Source organism: Erpetoichthys calabaricus, chromosome 11 (genome assembly GCF_900747795.2).
Source record: "Erpetoichthys calabaricus chromosome 11, fErpCal1.3, whole genome shotgun sequence".
Lineage (NCBI taxonomy): Eukaryota > Metazoa > Chordata > Cladistia > Polypteriformes > Polypteridae > Erpetoichthys > Erpetoichthys calabaricus.
In genome coordinates, this window is record NC_041404.2 from 72,269,176 (window position 1) to 72,294,808 (window position 25,633).

At 38.5% G+C, this 25,633-nt stretch overlaps 1 protein-coding gene across 1 annotated transcript in view; it reads right to left on the minus strand.

The window, feature by feature from the left end:
* Positions 1-25,633, minus strand: part of slc6a8 (solute carrier family 6 member 8) — a 114,457-nt gene that overhangs the window by 59,213 nt on the left and 29,611 nt on the right. The window contains exon 3 of the mRNA XM_051933492.1: positions 9,304-9,435. Coding sequence (XP_051789452.1) covers positions 9,304-9,435 — 132 coding nt within the window. The remainder of the gene's footprint in view (positions 1-9,303; positions 9,436-25,633) is intronic.

Consider the following 25,633-nt stretch of genomic DNA (forward strand, 5'->3'; position numbering starts at 1 on the left):
AATTTAACTTTAAAAAGTTTTTTTTTAAAACCTATGCTACTTAATATTCTGATCTTGATTTTGACTCAAAGACCACAGGAGCTTACAGAAGTGTTTAGTATAAATAACAGCTACTTATTGAGTGCAATTATGTCAGTTGTTTTTAAAAAGTCTGTAGAAAATGTATATAATTTTAGATTTCTGTTTACATACTGCAATGCATTCAGAATTGTTACCTGTTTTTGCTTTTAACTAAATTACATCTATAAATATCTCTGCAAATCTGAATTAGATTAATTGAATTCAAACAATGATGCATTGCAGAATATCAACAAATATGTACAGCACTCTCAGCTAGTTAAGGGTAGTGAACTAAATAAAAATAAACTAAGTTTTCGTGTTTGTGTGGGCTTTCTTATGGGTGCTTGCAGGTTAGGTTAATATCAGTGATTATTAAATTGTACCAATGCACTGGCTATTGTTTCCCTCTTTACACCCAATGGTGTCAATAGGGACGTCAGTTATTTGTGACCCTGAGCTGGATAAGCAATTTAAAAAATTAATTGACAGACAAATTAACTAATTTTTAAACAAATACTTAAAAATATATATTGTTCATTTTTAATAGTTTATCACAAAATGTTCATCATTGGATCCTTTACTGATTCAAATGTGTCAGTGTAATTTAAAAATACTTTTTAAAATGTCATTTACATCTGAAGTTTAATCAAATTATATCTGACTTGCAATATATACTACCCTTGCAGGCGTGTGTCCTTAGCACTGCTTGCTCACAGCTACAGACTCCTGGGTTGGAATTCTCTTTCAGTTACTGTCTATGTGGGGTTTTACTAGATATGTAGATTTCCTTACACATGCAAGTTCATTTGACTGATGAATCTTGAGAGTATATGTAGTGCCTTGAGATGAACTGGCATATTCAGTCCAAGACTAGTTCCTGCTTTGAACCTGAAGCTGTGGGATATACCCTGGCTTGTATAAACTGACTAAGTAGATTAAGTGATCGATGGAAAGATGGATGGATGGATGGAGCCATATCAGACGATTAAACCACATTTTCACTTAAAGTGATAAAGAAATGGCATTCACTGAATAATGCACAAACATAAGGTAGAATCCATTGTTGTGCATACCTGAGTGCAATCGAAGTTCTTTTAAGTTACACATTTTCCAAACCCACTCATTCCTTTCAGACACAAGACAGGCACTAGCCTTGGAAAGGGTGTCAATCCATTAGAGGACCAACTCCTACACTCACCTACAAAAGACCGGTTTGGAATTGCAAATCAATCTAACACACTTGTCTTTGGGATGTGGGAGGAAAGCACTTTAAGCAGTTTACCTAGAAAAAAATGTCTGCAGAAATGGTGTGAATATGTAAACTCCACACAAACAACAACCATATTTCCCAAGCTAAATTATACCATCTTGCACAGTGCACAGGAAGCACTCTTACTCATAAAAAGTTGAGCAAAAGCAACATCAGTTGGCTTTCAAAGATGATAAATTATTTCAAGTCCCATGAAATTCTAAGAAGAAATAAATGCATAAAACTAAATAAATATCATACAAAAATAATGCATGTTGTGTTTAAATTTGTACTAGAAATTACTTAAATTAGGGACAATGAAACAGAGAAGATAGTTTGTAAAACGAAAATGACAATATGAATTCTAAAAGTATTGTTGCTTAGTCATTTTGATAGAAAGCTGCAAACAGTAAATGCTGGCTCTCTTATATTTGTTAGATTATTTGGTCTGTGCTAGTGTATCTGCACAAAAGAGTTTTTTTTTTCTAACTGCCATTTTAAGTTCAAGGATCAAGTTGGAAACAATCCCCAAGTAGATGTCTAACCATTGCAGGGCATACTCATGGACACATTTACAGGGCCAGTTTAGAGTTTCCATGTGACCTGATGAGCACATTTCTAAGACAAGGAAGAAAACTGGAGTAACAGAGCATAGAGAAAATGTGTAAACACATATATAATGTCTTGACTTGGTTTAGAATCTGGGACTTTGGAACTAGAAAGCAGTAGTGCTAACCACTATACAATTGTGCCCAACTGTTTGCAGTTCTTTTAAATTTCCAGTTAAATTGGAAATGAGGTTGCAGCAGCACTAATACTACAAAAAAGGTTTAAGTATAAGGCTTTGCACTTAAACACATGTTCCCCTACCGAAAGATTTAATTTACATACATGAATATTTTAATTGAGCTAAACATATACAATGGTAAATCAAAAAGTAAAGGTAATTTGAAAATTATGCAGTAACCATAACGGACAATATAAGACGTTTGCAGTGGCCTATAAGGATTTTGAACACTCACTGAGCAGCACTCTGCCGTTAGTCTTTTTGAAGCCAAAGTCAAATAACATGGATGTTCTGCTGTGGGATCACATTATTGTTGAACAATGTTCTGTAGTGAGATTTCTCTGGGCAGAGAGAGTGAAACCTGGTGAAATTCATCAAAGGATGTTGGCTAAGTATGAAAGTGAAAACAGTATTGCTCAACAAAAAGTTTATGAACCAGTAGAAAGATTTAATCCAGGAATTACAAGTGTAGCTGATGAACTTTGATCTGGTTAACCATCAATATCAGGCAGAGAAACCTTTATCAGAGAAAACTGGCAGATTATGTTGTCCGCTGTTTTTGCATATTTGAATATCAGCTACGGATCTGCACATGCTATAGTGCAAGATGACTTGGGGTACCATAAAGTTTGCCAAAGATGGGTACCCAAATAGCCTTCTGATTTGTACAAGCCAAAATCCTTCAGTGAATTTCAACATGTTTTACCCCTTCTGCCCAAAGAGGTTTCACTATGGTGCGTTGTTAAAAATGGTGCAATCCTGTAACAGAGTGGCCAGGTTCATTTAACCACTAGACTAATGGAAGAGCACTACACTGTGCATGTTCAAACTACCAATAAGTCATCATGAACATGTTGCATTGCTCAGCTTCTCTCCATTGCGGATACCACGCAATTTTCAAATTGCCTTTATATGCTGATTTACCCTCATATTAATGACACTCTGCTAATTAACTAGGTGTTGTGCTATGCATCAGGCATTGTTTTATTATTTATATTACAGGTATTGTTCTACTTCAAATTGTATGTACTGTCACTCTAAAAATTTAATCCAGATTCAGTGTGCCTGTTTATTTGAGTGTGCCCTGTCATAGGCTGGCCTCCCATCAAGAGCTGGTCCTTATTTTAGTGAGTAATGGGATGCAACTCATATGATATATACTATAAAAGACATGTGTATCTCAAACATACTGAAATTCTGATTGAGGCAGCAAGTACTGTTGCTAAATCTTTACTCCTGGGTCCTGGTTAGATTTCCAGCTGTGGTGCCCTCGGCAGCTTTTGTGTATTGTTAACTGGGGTTTCTTCTTACTGTCCAAAAGCATGTAGCCAGATTAAAGTATCCAGTGACTGTGGTTATGTGCTATGTAGCGACTAGGATGGCCATTCCATACAAAACTGTTTTGAAAAAGTTGAATGAGATAGAAAGCACTCTTATTTCATATGATATTCAGTGGTAGAGAAGACTACTCCACCGACTCTAGTGTTTAATGTTGTGTACTGTATAAAACGTTTTTAAAATGCTACTTGTTTTATTTATCAACCAAAATACTAGCAAAACATTCATAAAATATACTGGAGCTCCCACCATTATATCAAAATAGCTAAATGACAAGAACTTAGGACATTGTGATGGCATTTCCAAAATAATAATGTTGTTACACAGTATGAGCCCTAAGCCAATTAAGTGTCATAACAAAATTAGCTATGATTTATAAAGCATACATATATACAGCATTATTAAATTTACCTTTATTCATAAAATTGTTTTGTTTCAAATGATTTGAGAAAATTTTGAAGGTCTGAATTAATGCCCAGGATTCTCCCCTTACAAAGCAAGAATACTAAACCTCCTTCTTTCCAAATAGCCAGCAAGAGGTTGTCATATGCTTTCTTCTTAATACTAGTAGCTGTTTCTGATTTGACCCATTAATTTAAAAGGACAATAAAGGTAGTTTTATTACATTAGACATAAAATAATTTGTTGTCAGTTACAATTACAATTATGGTTAGCAAGCTTCTTGAACATCGTCCTAAGAATACATATACTCCATACATCTATTATGAAGCCAGGCTAATCCAGTCCAGAGTTATAAGACCAAGAGCATGCTACTAGTCCACAGCAAGGCACAGACTCAGTCTGGAGTCACTAATTAACCTAACAAGCATATCTTTATAAAGTAGTACTTAAACTGCATATATGCGGGTTTTCTCTAAGTATTCTGGTTTTCCTACTGCATTCCCAGTTAGGTTAACTGGCTGTGTTTGTGACAGCAGACCCCATAACAGACTGGCACTGTGTCCAAGGTTGGCACGTGCTTTGTACCTAATGTTGTCAGGATAAGTAGCAAATGTCTTTGCTGCTGCAATTTAAATTTATATTTGCTTGTTTGCTTCTTTCACTTGTATTTTACACGTGAACTAGCGTCAGTGTGGCTACATGTCAGCATTAGACATCTGCTACCATGCACAAAAGCACGTGAAGATTATATGACAGAGAAATGTAGTTCAACTTTAAACATCATTTTGAAGATAAAATAATGCACTTGATTTACAATATTACAGTGCTTGTCAGCCCTGCAGCTGTTAAGACATCACTGGCTAGATTGAGAGTTATGTAATTTATTTTAAAGAGACAGTATTTAGATTTTAAATGTGAAGCATTATTAAATTTACAAAGCTTAAAATAAAACATCATCCTGTTTATGCATAAAGTGCTATACTGTATGTGATGTCTACTTTTTGTTAATAGGGTTTACAACAAATAACGCTTTGTTCCAAACATCAAATTTGCTTAATTTGTAATTTGTGTGGCGGCTAACAGTTGCATTTCTTGGCCCATAAGTGCCATGAGCATGGGAAAGGCGCTATATAAATTAATGTATCATTATTATTATTATTATACTCATTTTAATATGGTAGACAGTAGCAACATTTTCAGTAAAGAAAGAAAGAGGTTAAACATAGTTTAAATATGAAAAGAAACACTTAAAAAACCTTCACATTATTTAATAAAGGTTTATTTCCATCCCATAAAAATGATTTAGTCTCTCAAATATATGTTTAAAAGATTAACTAAAGCAACAAAAGCCGTTCTGCTATATGCAATTTACCAGCTCAGTTAATCTATATACTCCACCATTGGTGACAATTAGAGACAGGAGATAATTAGAGGGCCAGAATGGATGAATCTATGAAGGGCAATTTAGCCAGGACATCAGGATATAACCTACACTTTCTGAAGGATGTTCAGGGATCTTTAATAACCACACTCTTGGTTTTACATCTCATTTGAAGGACAGGACCATTTTTACAGAAGATTGTTCACCGTCACTGCACTGGGGCATTGGGAATCACACATAAAAGGGTAAGCACTCCCTGGTGGCTGCACCAATAACTCTTCCAGTAGCAAACCAAGTTTTTCCAAAACGGTTACTAATCCAAGTATAGGCCGGACACAAATACGCTTAGCTTCAGAAGGATTACCTTTTCTGAGTTGCATATGGTATGGCTTCTGGCTAAATGCAGTACATATTATTCCTTTTTATGTGCCAATAATTTATGTATTGTGTTCATTACCGCCAGAGTAAACCAAGAATGATTTGAGCTGTGAAATTATATGAATGAGGAACAGGTTACATGATTAAGGTAACTATTATTATAGGATAAATAACAAGAGCAATGCCAACTGTACTCCACCTACTGCGGTGATTAGTACAGAAGTATTTGGTTAGTACACAATGAAAATAAAGGGATACAGAGTTTTAAGTTTTTAAATATGGTAAACAACCTAAAAATGCCATGTTTGCTATTTAAAGTTAAGTACTTTGTTTTGGTATTTCACATAAATTGCCTTGAAAAATATTTGCTGCATGTGCCATTTTATGCCTTATTGCATATTTTTCACTGAATGACAGTAAGGTAAGGTGTGCAAAATATTTTTTACTGCTAGTAAATCTTAAGGAAGTGTTTGAATACACTTGTAGGAAAACCATGTATTTGCTACACTGTTTTATTTACATAATCTTTGTAAACTCAAACAGCCTTCTTCTTACAAGAGCATGCAGCCCCTTTTTACATTACACTGAAACCTGAGCTCACAGTCACTTTTTCACTTCTTCAGTTACCTCGTCATCACTGGCAAATCGCCTGGCCTATTTATGGACCTGCAATCCATGAAACTCAATGACTAAAAATGCTCTTATTCTCAGTAGTGTCTCTATATACATTTTGTAAACAACTTTAAAAATTTGTTACTGATGTGTTTTCCACCGTAAGATACTGACTAACAGCTAAGTGTTTGAAATGCAGATCACTGAACATCATCACTTTGAAGGTCAACTGCACATTTGCTAGGAAACAAATTGTCTTGCATTACAGTAATAAACAGGGCATTACAAATTAACTGAAGCATAAGTTTCAAATAAATTTTGACTTTAGTATAGTGAAAAATGATTACATCTTGCATGAAGAAGGGGCCTGAGTTGCCTCGAAAGCTTGCATATTATAATCTTTTTAGTTAGCCAATAAAAGGTGTCATTTTGCTTGACTTTTCACTACATTCATAACAGCTAACACGGTACAACACCCTAGTACTACAGACTTTAGTATAGAAAGTGTTGCAAATGTATTTGAGCAAACCAAATGGGACCCTGAATGATAAATATATACAGTATATTTTTGTATAGTTAAGTTTATTTATTTGACACTATTATGCAATGCCGTAACTGTAAACAAATCTTGAACTCAGTAATCATTAATCAGATTTAACAGTAATAACTACTGTACTGCCACATTTTGTGAAGTTATTGATTAGTATTGTGACCCACTTCTTTTTGCCAATGGCATTTTTGAGCATAAAATACTCACTTCAGGCTCTACTACAAAGTTTCAATGTGGTTTAGATCTTGATTTTTTTCTTTAGTCACTGAAAATCAGCTATACCTCACAGATAGGTGTCCAGCCATTTTTGTGAAATATCTAATGGTAAAGATAAGAATCCATGCCTCTTTTAATCATGGTAAATCACTGATGCCCTGCTGCACAAACCCAACCACGACACTATTACCACCATGTTTGACAGCTTGTAACTAACATACAGAAAATCACTCTTTATTGTGGACATGTTATAAACAAATGCTTCTGACATAAATTTTAAATTTGTCAAATTAGTTGTTTGGGCAGATTACATCTCACCTAAAACAGAATTACAGAAAACGTTGCTCCTTAACATCAAGAAGTAAGTGGAAGCAAAGACTTACCATCTTCAGTCATAAAATGAATACAGGTGTTGCATAAAATATCAAACACTTCCTTCATATGGTATCTTTTAAGTATCTCTATGTATATGACAGTATCCAGAACAAACTGTATATACTGTACATAATTGCAGAATTAATGAAGACACTCAATTTGTATACATCACAATGTGGACCACATAACAAGTATTTGGGAAGTGCAGGTGAATACATTTAATGCGTCTCCCATGCTGGGAATCTAACAACCTTGTTTTCGTTGATTAAAATATTTTTGTTAGAAAAATTTTTGATGGTGTTGACATAGATGACAGCTTGACAAAAATGCTACAAAAATTATGTTAATAATGACTAATTGATACAGCACATTTATCTCTCTAAAATATGACAAGACTAAAATATCTATTTAACCATCCACTTTCTAACCATATTTATTCGATTTAGAATCATAGGTAAGCCTAAATTATCTTGGAAAATATGTGGATGTAGTACTACTGTCTAACATTTACATTATGATCAAACTTGAAAGGAAAGGTATTTAAGTAATGATTTTGTACGCAGGATTCTGAGATTGTGATGTTTGCAATTTTCCAGGAAACTCAGCTGCCAATGGTGACTCTGAATGTAAAATTACTATAAAAATGAGCAGTGATATAATTGAAGTAGTTCTCATTTAGCACTGTTTCCACACATGAAAGGATATGATTGAACCTTATTAGTTTATTTACTTGAAGCGTTTGACAAAGATCAACACACAAGATTACACAAGGTAATGTATATGTAATAAGTCAGAGACAAAGGGATACAAATAAGAGAAGAATGTTCCACATGGGTTGAGTTTCAATAGAGTCCTCCATTAAAACTGAAGGGGCAGAAGAAAGCATTTGGAAAAATCAGCAGGATCTTTGAAACTGGGCAGACACTTGCAAAATAGAGTTTAATCTAGACAATAGTAAGGTGGTACATGCAGGTTAAATTGTAATTAAGAAAAAAATATCATTAAAAATGCAAAATGGATGAAGCTGAAGAACAGGGAGACACATGATTTAGGGACTTCTCTTTATACACAATTTCATACTCCAGTCTTTTTGCAGAAGAAATTACAAGGGCAAAAAAATGTCAGGCTACATTGCACAAACAGTTATATATAAATCAACAGATATAAAGCTCAGACTCAAAAATGCATAAAGGGGACCACATTTTGTGTATTGTGCATTGTTTCATTCACTGCAGTATAAAAAAGCAATGGCTGTTCAGAGAAGAGTAAGAGCATCTTGGGACAAAAGGCGATGTCCTACTCTGACAGGCTAATGTTTTCAAAATTCTCAAAGTCATCAATGAGTTGATACAGAAGAATAAATTCAAATAAATATTACATTGCCTACCTAAGCTTACTTGTTTAAGTTGTGGGAAAGGATGTACAAAAAAGATGTAAATGTATCAATTCTGTTAAATCAAGTTGAAACTCTAACTTTTTTAACTGTGTGTCTATGTTAGATATTATTACAAGTTAGTCTTTAGATAACCAGCCATACTTAAAATATCTAGTTGTTTTCCTTGCTTGTAAAAATTATGTTTTCACAGTCTTACAATTGGAGTAACATTGTGACAAGAATCTTATAGTAGTAATAAAGGTTTAATTTTAGTTATTTTTGCACTGGCTAAAATTAATGCAAATGACAAGAATAAATGTGCTTTGAAACTACAGCATATAAAAATACATAATTAAAACAGTACTTTGCACAGCTCAGTGACAGTTTTAAGTGTTTTAAACCTCTCATCAGTGCCCTTACCTTTTACATTCTATTCTAGGAATCCCTGTCAGAAGCTCATTCATCTTGTTACAATAAAAAAACAAAGGCATCTGAAGTTTAACAGTTCTAAAAAAATTCTTGCTCAAACAATGAAATGTGCTATAAAAAGAATAGATAAAGTGATCAATGTATAACTAACCTTTAAAAAGGGGGGCAATATTCCACACATTGATGCTGCCTGCTTTCATGAACTGACCCAAAGATATCTCAAGGAAGAAGATTGGGATGCCACCAGTCAACATGATTGTGATGTATGGAATGAAGAAAACACCTGACAAGAAAGAATGAAAAAAGAAAACAACTGTTAGAAAAAAATTATCTGGAGTATAACTTAATTCATCCTTCAATTGTTTAACTTGCTTAATCAAGTTCAGGATCACAGGGGCAGAACCTTCCTTATCACACTGGGCACAAAGCAGAAACCAACCCTGGATGGAATACTACTGTGGAATACCCTCACACACACATATCATTACCAACTCTTATGGAGCCAGTTTAGAGCTACCAGTTAGCATAACATGCACATCTTTGAGGTGTGGGAGAAACAACATTCTCTAAGGAAAAACTCCATAAAGGTAGCAATAGGTCACAAGACTATTTATAGTAACTACACAAAACTATGAGAGACAAGTTTTTGCTTTTTGTGCTGTATTTTTTGATAGTGCCTTCTATGAAAGACAGTTGGAACTTTTAAAATTTTATTTTTTTACTTCTTGGTTGCTTTTTATAGCACTATGGAATGATATGGAGCATTATGAAAGTCACAATATAAAATAATTACTGACACTACTATCACTTGAGGCTTACTGCAGGGTTGTTTCTGTTATTTTGATACCACTCATTGTAAAAGACTTTATTAAAAATAAAGAATAATACTGGCTGTATCATTACTACCGTATTATTATTTTCACTGTAATTTATTATTCAAGTCTTGCTTTTACAATCATAGTAGAAAACTACATGTTGTAAATAACAATTTAATGTTTTATGATGAATAAAATGGTTAGAATAATTACACTGTTAGATTTAGGCACAGTTTTGGACACCATTGAACACCACTGTTGCACTCTCAGGCACCATCCTTGAGAGGTTTAGTTCTTATTTAGTAAATCAGTTTAATTAAGTGCAGAAATGTGTTATGTATATTTTCAGAATATATTCAGTGGTTAAGTATGGTGTTCTGCAAAACTCACTACTCTGACCTTTACTGTTTTCAATTTGCAGGATTCTGTTGGAAACTATCATTAGAAAACATAAGTTAGTCACGAAGGCAGATGACACTCAGCTATACCTCTCTTTAAAACCAGATGACAGTTCCCCTAATATGTTCTTACTTGTGTCAGTGCATTAAAAAGAGTGGGTAGATTATTAGTATATATCTTTCAATACAAAAAAACATTTTTACTGGAGTGAATTAAACAGGTTGCAACAAGGGCCTGTTGCATTTAATTTATACTCAGTAGTTCTGAACATTAGTTTTAATGAACTGGCACACAACATAGGAATTATCTTTGACACCAGTATATCTTTTAAAACACTTTTTGAAACCTTTTTTTAAGTTTAAGAATTGTGGAAAATTAAGATGGTTTCCAAATATGAAACATTCTAATACATTTGTGCATTTATTTCAAGTAAAGACTGACAATGTGTTATTTAAATTTTTTTCATACTATTTCTAAGGCAGCTTTCAGTTAATTGAAAATGTTGCTGCAAAAATCATGACTAGAATCAGAAAGTATGACCACATATCTCCCAATTTACACAGGGTTCCAGTTAATGTTAAGGTTGATTTCAAAACCCTCATCCTTACATATAAAGGTTTAAATGGCCAAGGCTCTGCTTACATGACTTATAATTATAAACAAATTGGAACATCAACTAAGATCTCAAGATGCTGGTGTGCTGAAGATTCCAAGGATTAATAAAACAACAGTGGGAGGTAAAGCTTTCAGCTATAGGCACCCAAAGCTATGGAATGATCTGCCTACCTAGAGTACTGTATATAACTGATACCCTTTATGATTCAGCTTTTAAATCCAGACTGAAAAACTGTTAAGTGCCCTCCTCCATTCTGTTTCTCTTCTTAGTATCCTGCTGATGCACCTCATGCCACTCTCTACTTTCAAGTTGTTTTCCTGCCCACAGAAAGGAAAAGACACCAGAGATACTGGAAGCCTTGGAATCAAGGAATGAAAAAATGTAGTCGTCTTCCCTAGCTCTGTCATTTCACTTTGCCTTATAACTGACTTTACATTCCCTCAGAGATATGTTTTCAACTAGCTTTTTCTCAAAAATATTATTAATGAACATACTGTATACTGCTAGAATCCTTTCATGTCATTCAGTTTGTTTTACTGTGTGTTTAAACTAATCTGCCTCTTAATGTGTGTGCATTGTTTAATTAATAATTTGTAAAGTGTATAAATGCATTTTATGTGTTAATGTACTACTCTCTGAGCCTGCAAAGTGAAGCATGCTATACAAAAATAAACTAAATTGAATTAGCTTGCCGGCATGGTGGCGCAGTGGTAGTGCTGTTGCCTCGCAGTTAGGAGACCCGGGTTCGCTTCCCAGGTCCTCCCTGCGTGGAGTTTGCATGTTCTCCCCATGTCTGCGTGGGTTTCCTCCAGGCGCTCCGGTTTCCTCCCACAGTCCAAAGACATGCACGTTAGTTGGATTGGCGATTCTAAATTGGCCTTGGTGTGTGCTTGGTGTTTGGCGATTCTAAATTGGCCTTGGTGTGTGGGTGTGTTTGTGTGTGTCCTGCAGTGGTTTGGCACCCTGCCCGGGATTGGTTCCTGCCTTGTGCCCTGTGTTGGCTGGGATTGGCTCCAGCAGACCCCCGTGACCCTGTGTTCGGATTCAGCGGGTTGGATAATGGATGGATGGATGGAATTAACTTGCTATATGTAAAACGTACATTTTCTTGCATTGTGTTGAATCCTACTCAAACACAAACACTAATTCCTACATTTAGTTTCAGTTTTAATAGTGTTGTACTTATTATTCTGCTTTGTATTTTATTTATTTTATTTATAGCACTTTGTCCTAATAAATCAAACACTGGAAATGTGCCCAAATATTTATCACATAGTTGATTTTATACCAGTTTTCACAATTTACTTTAATTCTGAAGTCTGTGGTGAGAAATGGTTTAGAAGACGGGGGAAGTTATACCAGCTTTCATATTAAAAAGAATTATCTGATGAATTATCTGCCTGACTGAATTAATTGCTTTTCACGTCATTCATTCCCTTGTATGTGTGTTACTATAGCCAAGAAGTGAAATGATATATTTCAAGTTTTAATAAATTAATTGTTGTGTCACAACTATCACATATTTATTATACACTGGATTAGCTGCCATTGGGTTTTTAATATATTATTAGCTGGAAAAAAATAGAAAACACAAAACTCCCCCTAGCCAAATAGGAATCTCTCACGTCTACCAAATGGGTAAATGCTCTTAAAAATCTTTTTTATATGGTAACAAAGCAGAAAGCCATTCATTACATGTAAAAAAAATCAACATTCTTTCTCTTTGGCAATTAATGTTTTGTAATAGCCTGTACAGTATTGTAATTTGGAAACTGATGCAATTGTTAGTAAATCTTCACCTTATATGTGGGATGGCATACCTTTAACTAAAAATAAAATGACACACGTCTTTCTTACAAATATGCAATATTAATCAAAACCTCATCCCAGCACTTATGAGACAACAACAATAAGCACATCCTGAAATCGATTGTTGTTTTGTAGTAATTTGTATTTAATATATTTCCTGATTTGTGTTTTCTATTTAAATAAAATGAAGTCATGAATTTTAATAAATTCTTTTCATTGTGCTGGAATGTAGCAATGTGTTGCATGCTGGTTTTACATTCTACACTATGCACTGTACACATGACAATGTTACTATTACAAATATTATACATATTGCAAGATCAGGATTGCATGCTATTTCCAACATATGACATTTAAAGCAGTTCTTGTCAACCTCCTGTTATACCACTTGGGTTTCAGTCTGGTGGCCCACTTTCTATTTATGTATCAACAACAGCTGCTTTGTTGAGGACTACATATGTGGTAGCTGGCCATTACTTAACAGAGATTATTACCAGTTTAATTTGTGGTTAATAGCTGAAGAAACAAATTTTAATTTTTGAGACATGGGTTTGCCAGTTCCAGTAAAAAGACACAATCACAGCAACACATCATCACTAGACTGAAAAGAAAAAAAAACAGTAGAATATAAATACTGTAAACCCTCTTTTCAGAACAAAACTGCTCCAAGGAAATGTAATATGCTGCAGTATTTCTGAAGTAAATGAATTCAGACAGAAAGTGAATACAAGAGGTTTCAATTTTGTACTAATATCTAACTATCCATCCATCCATTATCCAACCCGCTGAATCCGAACACAGGGTCACGGGGGTCTGCAGGAGCCAATCCCAGCCAACACAGGGCGCAAGGCAGGAAACAAACTCCGGGCAGGGAGCCAGCCCACCGCAGAATATCTAACTAATTTATAATTATTTTTTGGCATTTTGAATATTTTTTATCGAGACCCATTTTTATATAACCAACATACTATTTTCAATTTTAAATTTGTGTTTAATTTATTTACCTTGTTTCAAAGTAATTTGCTTACTCTTTTTTTATTTTTGAAATTTTATGCAGATTCTTAAATATGCTTAATCCAGTTAAGGTTGCTAATAGGCCAGAGTTTATCCTGGCAGCACTGTTGCAGAATTTAATCCAGCCCTAGATGAAGTGCGATCCCATTTCAGGGAGCACACCCATATATACCCAAGCTCACAATGCAGGCCCTTTAGAGTTAATTATTAACCAGACTAGCAATTCTTTGTGGATGTAGAAATAAAAAAAAAGTAAAGAGACAAACATACAGGCAGATATAGGAAGAACATGTAAAATTCCACACACTCAAAAGATTCAAACCCAGGATAATGGATCCATGAGGCACCACTGCTAGCCACCAATGTTGCTTTATAATTATAATTTGCGTATTTATGTCTACATTTTCTACATATCCTTTTAGTAAACATGAATATTAGAAAGATGTCTAACCACAGCTCAAAAGCTGATTTTTTTTTCAAACTTAATCATTGTTGCCAGTTGTAAATTACACAATTCTATGACAACTTCTCTGATATAAAAAATGCAACATAGTATCTTTTTGTTGGCTGGATGACTTGAAAAAAGTAGACATGACCAATGCAAAAAATTCAAACACCAAAAAAATGGACCTCCCAGAAGTGAACATGCACGAATTCCAAAAGGACCCATCTATTTAATAATTCATACAGTAATTGATTCTTTTTCTTTGATTACTTGCCACAGTGAAGGTTGTGGTTCTAAGATTTGAACTCCTTTAAAAAAATCAATAATGCAGGCAATTATTTAAAATAAACACCTAAACTAATTTGACATCATGGTGACATAGCAATCAGAGCAATGCTCCAGCATTCTGGATTCAAATTCTTGCCTAGGCACTGTAAGACTAGAATCTGCATTTTCATCTTGTTTCTATGCAAGTTTTTTCCAGGGTACTTGTGCTTTACTTTCATTTTCTAGTAATAAGCAGTTTATGTTAAATTAAGAGTCTAAACTGCTCTGGTGCATGACTACCCTGTGATGGGCTGGTGCCAAGTCCGCAGTCTTACCTTCCCAAATGCTGCTGGTTTGGGCTCTGGCCTGCACATCACTGAACTGGAATGAGGCAGGTTAGACGATTAGTTAAGTTCATCCACCCTTTAACAGTCAAATGCAGAGCAAGACACAGTAAAATGTAATCTATTATTACATATTCATATACTGTACAACCTTTCCCTCTGCCAGTTGACTAGACTATTTATAATTAATACATTGTCAGCCCTGGTCCACTATTCTCTGATTCACAGATATTTAAAGTAGGAATAAACAAACAACACGCTATTCATTCATCATTCATTTATTCACTTATTTTCAAGAAACTATCCTAAAATATCACTTAATAAAAATGAAAGAAGAAAAATAATAAAAGAAATACAGCTAGATAAGCTAAATATTAATAGACTGATCCTGAATGTGATTAATCTATGATTAAAAAGAAGCTACTGCCCATCTATTGTATACTCACTGTTACAATATAAGTGAAAAATATTTACACATTTTAACTGTTTTTATCCTTTTTTGAAAGCTCAATTCATCCATCCATTTTCTAACCTGCAGGTTCAGTTCGAAGTTATTGGGGAGGTCCTGGCATTAGGTGAAAGGCAGAAGCTAACCCAGGTTGGTGTGAAAACTAATTTACAAAATTATTTCTAGGCTGGTGGGAGAATTCAAACATAGTAGATTCCATGACAATGCATTATGGGTTGAGATAAAAACAGGAAGCAGTGGATTCTGGTACAGATATTTATTCAGGCTGTGTTAAAATAAATATAATACATACATACTGTATATTCTTCAAGCTGTCTAATTCAGCTTATGGTCCCTGGGCTTGAGCCTATCCCTGTAACACTGCATGCAAGTCAGGAACCAGCTCAGGAACAGGAATGTTTAGAAACATCATCCATCCATCGATTTCCTATGACAGCTTATCTACAGAAGCTGGAACCTATCCCTGCATGCAATGGGGTCAACCCAGGAACAATCCGTGGACAGAGACAATACACACACACACACACACACCCACACACACACAGAAAACACATTACTTTGTTAAAATATGTTATTATTCGAATTGGTGTCTTTAATATAATGGTTATATGCCTCATCTCTCTATTATAAAAAGAAGTCCTGTCCTGGAAAGCAAAAGCAAGACTATGACATGTGATCTTCTCGGAAGACATTTAAAAGACCCGCGAGACCAAAGAGACTTGCCACGATGCATCTCGCGGGGACCGTAAACATGAGACTTGGTGCCAAGAGATTGTCCCAGGGCCATAGCAAAAAGGACAGCGGCTGTACAGGCTTTAAAAAGATCGAAGGGCAGCGTGACAGCAGCCCACCGACCCCGCACCCCCCGACAACGCAAGCAGCGTTATATGTCCTGCAAGAAATAATTTAACCACGCCCAGGGCCAGAAATAAAGGACAAGGATTATTTTTACAACGTCACGCGAGAGCAGACAGTGAGCCATCATTTAAAAGGATTCCACAGACATCTAACCAAGCAGTTGTTGGATTGTTTTTGGCAGACAAGCATAATGTGCACCCAGCTCTTAAAACAACAACATACGACAGGCAGAAGAGACAGTTCGCAAGCAGCAGAAAGACAGCAAATGATCCAAAGACATATCCTTAGCGTGTGTTCAGACGCCCCCCCTTCACAACACGAGCAGCATTATACGTCTGGCAAGAAAGAGATGTAACCACGCACGTGGCATAAAGGACAAGTATTGTTTTTACAAAGGTTTTTAAAGTAAAAGTGAAAATAATGCATATGTAACAATTCCTAAGAAAATAACAATCTCTTTAAATTGTAGAGTGCCTGCCTAAGGTAAAGTCATCCCTGATGACTGGGGACGTGGGAATGAGGGGTCCTTTCATTGGATTAGCACTATTTCAGATGTGGAATGGCAAAACTGGGGAGGCAGCTTGATGAATGAGGTCTCCAGGACTTAAAACAAATCCAAATCATATTATGTGATATCATCTAATGTGAAATTCTACTCCATACTTCTACAATTTTTATTTTTATACTGTATTGAGGATTTATTCTGTTCTATGTATTGTACTGTATTGTATTGACCCCCTTCTTTTTGACACCCACTGCACGCCCAACCTACCTGGAAAGGGGTCTCTCTATGAACTGCCTTTCCCAAGGTTTCTTTCATTTTTTCCCTACAAGGGTTTTTTTTTTGGGGAGTTTTTTCTAGTCTTCTTAGATGGTCAAGGCTGGGGGGCTGTCAAGCGGCACGGCCTGTTAAAGCCCATTGCAGCACTTCTTGTGTGATTTTGGGCTACACAAAAATAAATTGTATTGTATTGTATATCTGCGGTGGGTTGGCACCCTGCCCAGGATTGGTTCCTGCCTTGTGCCCTGTGTTGGCTGGGATAGGCTCCAGCAGACCCCTGTGACCCTGTGTTCGGATTCAGCGGGTTGGAAAATGGATGGATGGATGTATTGTATATCTGGTAAACCAAACACGGGGGTGGGCGAGCGAATCGAGCAGGGGGCAGAGCCCCCTAGTCTTTAAATAATTTTAAAATGTGTCAATCCTCAGTAATAACCACATAGTAATCAGGAATGGCAATCTGGCAATAACACATCTCAATCAAATTATTAAGAGCTGTGTCTTATGCATTATATATTGATATCACTTTTCCATTCCAAAGACTTCACCCATTTAATGGTTAAAAAAAGCCAATTATTTTTTTCTGCCCCCAGACTTTTGCAAGTGTTGCTCACTGTTAGTTGTGAATCTGAGCCAAGCACTGCTGGTCCCTATGTAATAAAACCAGATTAAACGATTAATGGACACTCCTTTTAATCCTCAAATCATGTAGGGTCAAGAGCAGACGTCTCGAGGCAGATGGCTGTTAGCGTGTTTTAAATCCCAACTGACAAATTGTTGGGTTTCTGTAGACATTGCATGAGAAACAATTAGAGACAACCACTCACTTGGAAACTACATTTTCAAATAAGTCAGTTTTTAGCAAATTGAAAATTTAAAACAGATTCAATGCCTTTTATAAATTGTACAACAATTGTCTTTACACAATGCTTCTAATTTTTTCCTTTAGTCACTAACAGTAATGAAATCTGGTTATAATCTTGGACATGTTCATAAAGAGCGACTGCAAAGGCTGATGAGTGCTTCAGGGGCCCAATGAGAGCTTTTTTTCACACTGCACTGCGTGTTTTATCTCATCACAGCAGGGCAAGTAACCAAGGACAATGCTTAAACTGCTGCAGTACCCATCTATCACAGGTTGATGGCTGCTATATCTTAAAGGCAGCAAACCGCAGAAAAGTCTTTCTACAACTGGAACACAATGACTTTTGTGCTGTGGGAATGAAATTGTTTATCACAGTCTTCAGCTGATATAGAATAAACAGGGTACAGCCATCTCCTGAGTGAGCAATATTTAAATAATATGAACTGGAAAACATGTTACAAATGTAAAATAATTAAAAAGCAGATCTGATACTTATAATGTCCTCATCAAAGTAAAAAGACTTGTATTTTTTAGCATTATTTAGCATCAGGTGCTTCTGGGTTTATTAAGCCCTTGCACAATTTTTACTGTAAAATTAAGCAAAAGATTAAGAAAAATAAGTAATTTTGCAGCAAAGAACAATTTGTTTAACAGTTATAATAATTATCTTAACTGTTCAATTTTGCCTGTTTTCTGTTCATCTGCTTTTCACCTCATCAAAGATCTGTGTAGCCACCTGTGATGCTTGTGGTCATCATAAACACCTGAAATTGGTGTTTATTTTGTTGTGCAATCAGTTCCAATTCTTTTAAAGTAAAATCATGTCAATATCATGCTGTCATCTGGAGATATTCAGGTTAAAAGGTGCAAAGGTGCAGGGTGAATGGTGAAAAACTTTTAGTAAGGTTGTCTCAGTTTTAATTTTTTACTAGATATTCATATGTAGAAAATCTGAAATTGTATTTGCCTAGCCTTAGACTGTAGTTAGACTGTACTGAAAATTACTGCAAGGTTATTATAGAAATAGGTGCAGTAGTATTCGTGTGATGCTAGAAAAGACAAACAGAAATTCAATTGTATGTATATAATTGTATATATATATATATATTGTGATGGATGGCCGGCTAAATATTCCGGCCCACACCTCCAGGCCGCCAGGTGGAGCTCTCCCAACAGCATGGAGGTTCCCCAAATTCCAGCAGGGCTTTATGGACCTTGTAGTTTGTATACACAGCCCTGCTGGATACCATGGGGACCAACGGGAGCCGCTGTAGGGAGGCTTTCAGACTGCTTTGTGCCCTATAACCCGGAAGTGCGTCATGATTCTCTTGGGAAGGTAATAGCTGGACATGGATTCTCTTATCACTGCTATGCGGATGACACTCAACTCATTCTCTCCTTTCCACCAGATGACCAGCAGGTCTCAACCCGCATCTCAAACTGCCTTGCTGATATCTCCTCTTGGATGACTTCCCACCACCTCAAGTTGAATCCCAGCAAGACTGAACTCTTGTACATGAAAGGCAACTCATCTCCGAATCTTGACCTTGCAATCTCTTTTGACAACTCAGTTATCATCCCCTCAAAAATGGCAAGAAGTCTTGGTGTCACTCTAGATGAAGACTTGTCTTTTTCTCCACACATCAGCAACCTCTCCAGGTCCTGCAGATATCTTCTTTACAACATCAGGAGAATCCGCCCCTTTCTTACTACAGAGGCTACTCAGCTTCTCGTCCAGACCTTGGTCATCTCTAAGCTGGACTACTGCAACTCTCTGATGTCTGGACTTTCACTAAAGGCAACACGACCACTTCAATTGATCCAGAATGCAGCTGCAAGACTCGTTTTTAATATTCCCAAATTCTCTCACACTACACCTCTGCTGCGGAACCTGCACTGGCTCCCTGTGGCTGCCCGCATCAGGTTCAAAACCCTAACACTTGCCTTTAAGGCCAAAACTGGAACTGCACCACCTTACATATCAGCACTGGTTAAGCAGCGTGTCACTTCTCGCTCTCTCAGAACATCAAGCACTGCTCGTCTTGAACCACCCTTACTTAAAAGAAGAGGACAAAATGCATCAAGACTCTTTGCAGTGTTGGCTCCTCAGTGGTGGAACGAACTTCCTCTTGCTGTACGAACAGCGGAGACCCTTACTGTCTTCAAACGTCGTCTGAAGACACACTTCTTTAAACAGCACTTGGGGGACTAAAGTCCCCATACTCTTTTCTACCCTTTCTCTTTAAAAAAAAAAAATGTACTAAACTTACTCTTTTCTTCTAGCATGGTTTTGTATACAACTTGGTCAGCGGTAACTTGTTTAATGACAGTAGATTTAATCCTAGACTAAAAAGACTGAAGAACAGTCGTAGACTACTAAGCACTGTTGTAAGTCGCTCTGGATAAGAGCGCCTGCTAAATGTTGTAAATGTAAATGTAAATGATCACATGACCAGAAGGAACTATTGAAGAAAAGGACTTTTACTCTGACCCGGAAGTAACGAGGACTTGTGGATTGTTGGACAGGAACCACTTCTGGGTCAGGGGGTATAAAAGGACTGTGGGAAAGCCCAGACACTGAGCTGAGCTGGAAGGAAGGGTGGCTAAGTGTCTGGGAGAGGAGGAGAGTGTATTATTGTTGTGTAGTAGGAGAATTGGTATTTATATGAGTAGTGTGGAGTGGAGGGTGCTTAGTGCACGTATTAATAATAAAAAGAATAATATACATCTGCCTGGTGTTTGGCGTGGTACCTGAGGGTTCAAGGGAGCTCTAGCGCCCCCTACTGTTACACTGGCGTAGCGGCAAGATACTCTGGCCGTCGGTTGGCAGAGGACCTTAATTTAAAAAATTTGTGTACAGAAAACCCTATGAAGGTCGTGTCAGAACGCACGGAGGTGGAAACACTACCCTCTATGGAGAGCGCTGCGACTGTGAGCCTTGCTAGACCTCGGATTACAATGGGGAAGAAATCAGGAAAAAAGAATGGGCATACCCAAAAGGTTCAGGCCCTAACGGAGGCCGAGAAGGTATGGACCTACCTGACCGGGAGTGAGGAAGACCGGGCACTGATTAAGGCCGAGCAAGCCCGAGCAGCGCGACAGCAGGAGCGCTGTCAGATATCGGACATGCCGGACTACCTAAATAGACTGGGAACACGTCTGCCGAGTTTGGAGGTATGTGCCGGAAAAACGCATGAAGCGCTGGGGATTTTTTATTCATGTTTTGCAGAAGCCTGTCTACAGAAAGCAGACAGTGATTTGGACACCTGCCTCACACCTAGGCAAGATGGCCGCGATATGGAGAAGTCGGGCCACTCTAGGAGTCTGAAAGGGAGAAGCCCATACGAGGAGAACAATCACGTGATCTCGCGAGAAGGATGTCGGGAAAGAGAAGGTCACTTTCGATCCTTCGGTGAGGTCGTTTGTTCCCCGACAGATCCGAGCCTCCTGAAAGGGAAGGGGGAGGCAAGCGAAGCAGCGCCAACATTACAAAAAGGTAAAGAGGAGCGGGGTGTGACTGAACGGTCCTCCGATAAATTAGAAAAGGAGGATTGCAGTTGGCCGGTAGCGGCCACCCGATCCTCTGGAGACTCCAGTTCCCAAGAGCCTTTGCGCGACCCAACCGAGCACGTGCCAGAAGCGGATGTGCCCATTGGCTCCCGGCCGGAAGGTAAGGCGAAAGATGGTTGTAGCCTGCCTCAGGCCGAATTATCTGACTGTGTGGGACTGCGGGATCTCGAGAGGTTGCTCGAGCCCGTGCATAGTTTCTTCCAGGGCCTGATGGGACTGAAGAATCAAGTCGAGGAGCTGGGAGCGACAGCCGAGGCGCCGCTGAGAAGAATGGAGGAATACTTGCGGTGATTAGGCCGAGAAGCCCCGGTCTTGATTGATGTGGCGGTACAGGTAAGTCCAACCATTACCGTACAGTATAAAGAGACACAGTGTGATCCGGCCCCGCGGTTAATAAGTAGCGGGTGCCAAAGCACTGCGTGCCCTACAAGGGAGTGTGGAACGGTAACCGAGTGGTCGGGGGAAGGACCGATTGAGCCGGGGCAGCTGTACGAGAAGGCTTCTCGGAGCAATGCGGACCTCAAGACCCTGACCCGCGCTATAAGGGAGTTGTCGCTGGTAACAGAAGGGGCGGGGGAAGCGCCAATCAAACCGGAGCAGTTGGAAGGTACTGTCTCTCGGGGCGATGTGGTGCTGAAGACGCTGCCTTCGAGTAAAATAAGGTCAACGGGCGTGCAAACAGCAAAGGGGCTCTCTTCTTCCAATAGAGAGACCCAAACTGTGCACAAGCCCCAGAGTAAGCAGGAGATCCCCAAAATAAAACGCGGGTCTCCTGACAAGATAGAGAAACAGGCGGAGAGCACCGAGGTGGCCATAAAACCTCCCTTGGCGGAGAAAAGGGCGGAGACGGGACTAACGGAGTTCCCGAGGTGTTTCCGGTCTCGCGGAGGAAGACAACCGGGAGAACAATGGCTCTATTATAACTGTCGTCGGCCGGGCCATGTTTGACGAAGCTGTCCTCGGAGGACAAGGGATCGGAGGGACGTTCGATACACCGTTCCCCCTAGGTTCTCTGGGGAGGCTAGACAGCACAGCCAAGGCCCGACTAACGAGTTCTCCTGGAGGAAGACGGCCCTTGCGGGGCTGGACACTTCACCCCAGTGGACTTCGCTAAGGGGAGGGAACTGTGTTGGATGGCCGGCTAAATATTCCGGCCCACACCTCCAGGCCGCCAGGTGGAGCCCTCCCAACAGCATGGAGGTTCCCCGAATTCCAGCAGGGCCTTATGGACCTTGTAGTTTGTATACACAGCCCTGCTGGATACCATGGGGACCATTGGGAGCCGCTGTAGGGAGGCTTTCGGACTGCTATGTGCCCTATAACCCAGAAGTGCGTCATGATCACATGACCAGAAGGAGCGATGTGCTTCCGGGTTGAAGAAAAGGACTTTCAGTCTGACCCGGAAGTAATGAGGACTTGTGGATTGTTGGACAGGAACCACTTCTGGGTCAGGGGGTATAAAAGGACTGTGGGAAAGCCCAGACACTGAGCTGAGCTGGGAGGAAGGGTGGCTAAGTGTCTGGGAGAGGAGGAGAGTGTATTATTGTTGTGTAGTAGGAGAATTGGTATTTATATGAGTAGTGTGGAGTGGAGGGTGCTTAGTGCACGTATTAATAATAAAAAGAATAATAATTATACATCTACCTGGTGTTTGGCGTGGTACCTGAGGGTTCAAGGCAGCTCTAGCGCCCCCTACTGTTACAATATATATATATATATATATATATATATATATATATATATATATATATATATATATATATATATATATATATATATATTCACGGCATTCGAAGTCTGTGTCACAATCTGATTGTATGGGTGGTTACCTACCAGGTAACGCTTGTGGTTGGCCAGCAATCTGCTAACATCCGCCACGGTGCCCTCAGTTTTGTGAGTAGCAGATCATAGATTGGTTGAAATAGTTTACTGTCAAATAAATGCAAAGAGTACGCGGCACGTGTTTCACCCTCATTCTGGGCTCATCAGGCGTACACACTCCACTGCACTCCCTCTCGGGAATTGAACCTCGGACGTCAGCGCCAGAGGCGATGCCCCTAACGTTGCGCCACGGCGTGTGGTTCGTTTATTTGACAGCATGTAGATCGGGGTAATTACATTCACGGCATTCGAAGTCTGTGTCACAATCTGATTGTATGGGTGGTTACCTACCAGGTAACGCTTGTGGTCTGTCACAGACTTCGAATGCCGTGAATGTAATTACCCGGATCTACATGCTGTCAAATAAACGAACCACACGCCGTGGCGCAACGTTAGGGGCATCGCCCCTGGCGCTGACGTCCGAGGTTCGATTCCCGAGAGGGAGTGCAGTGGAGTGTGTACGCCTGATGAGCTCAGAATGAGGGCGAAACACGTGTCGCGTACTCTTTGCATTTATTTGACAGTAAACTATTTCAACCATTCTATGATCTGCTACTCACAAAACTGAGGGCACCGTGGCGGATGTTAGCAGATTGCTGGCCAACCACAAGCGTTACCTGGTAGGTAACCACCCATACAATTAGATTGTGACACAGACTTCGAATGCCGTGAATGTAATTACCCCGATCTACATGCTGTCAAATAAACGAACCACACGCCGTGGAGCAACGTTAGGGGCATCGCCTCTGGCGCTGACGTCCGAGGTTCGATTCCCGAGAGGGAGTGCAGTGGAGTGTGTACGCCTGATGAGCCCAGAATGACGGCGAAACACGTGTCGCGTACTCTTTGCATTTATTTGACAGTAAACTATTTCAACCATATATATATATATATATATATATATATATATATATATGTGTGTACGAGGGGGGGACCCAAAAATAACCGGAATTTTGTTGTTGTTAGGTTGGTACTTGTAGTACGTGGTGCAAGCATCGTTTTTTTACGATGGCCGATTATCGTGAGCAACGCATGGCAGTGAAATTTTGTTTTCTTCTTGAAAAAAGTGTTGCAGAAACTATTGTTATATTAAAAAAAGCTTACAAAGAAGATGCTATGGGTAAAAGCCAAGTCTACGAGTGGTTTGGCCGCTTTAAGAATGGTGAAATGTTGATTGAATACCACCAACACCCCGGGCATCCTTCAACATTGCGAACCGATGAAAATGTCACCACAATCCGAGAATTAATTTATGAAAATCGACGTAGGACCATTGACGAACTTGTTAAGATTACCCAGTTGTCGTGGAGCTCGGTTCAGCGAATTTTATCACAAGATTTGAAAATGAGAACGGTTTCTGCAAAATTTGTCCCACAATTGCTGATAGCAGATCAAAAAGAGCGTTGTCTGGAAACTTGTTGTGAAATCAAGGATCAGTTTGATAATGACCCAGATTTTTTTTCCAAAATTATTACAGGAGATGAATCGTGGCGCTACAGTTACGATCCTGAGTCGAAACAGTAGTCCAGTCATTGAAAAACTGCGAATTCTCCTCGAGCCAAAAAAAGCTTGGCAGGTGAAATCAAAAGTGAAAACAATGTTGACTTCTTTTTTTGATGTCAAAAGTCTCGTGCATTATGAATTTGTTCCAGCAGGTCAGACTGTAAACCAAGCATTTTACCTAGAAGTGTTAAGAAGGTTGCGCAACAGTGTGAGAAGGAAACGCCCTGATTTGTGGGAGTCGGGCGATTGGTTCTTTCATCATGACAACGCTCCATCTCACACTGCTCTCAGCATTCGCCAATTTTTGGAATGAAACGGTATGACAACCCTGAACCACCCACCCTACTCACCGGATTTAGCTCCGTGTGATTTCTTTTTGTTCCCTCGGATGAAAAAAGACTTGAAAGGAAGGCGTTTTGCTGACGTCGAAGAGGTAAAACAAGAAACGACCAGAGCATTAATGGGCATTACTTCAGACGAATTTAAAAAATGTTTCGAACAATGGAACAAACAGTTAGATAAATGTATTTCCACCAATGGAGAGTACTTTTAAGGAGACTAATTGTAGTTTGTACAGAAAATTAAATTAAACACGTTTTAAAAATATTTCCGGTTATTTTTGGGTCCCCCCCCCCTCATATATATATATATATATATATATTATAATAAAGAAATCCTGGGATGAGACGAGACTTTTTAGCCTGGGACAAGACATGCCTTTTTCAGAGAGATACTTTCACATCCCCCAAGATGAGACTTTGTGCCAAGAGATTTAACCAGGCCCGGGGCCGGAAATACAAGACAAAGAGTAGATGACAAAGTAAAATGTCATAAATAATTCAAAA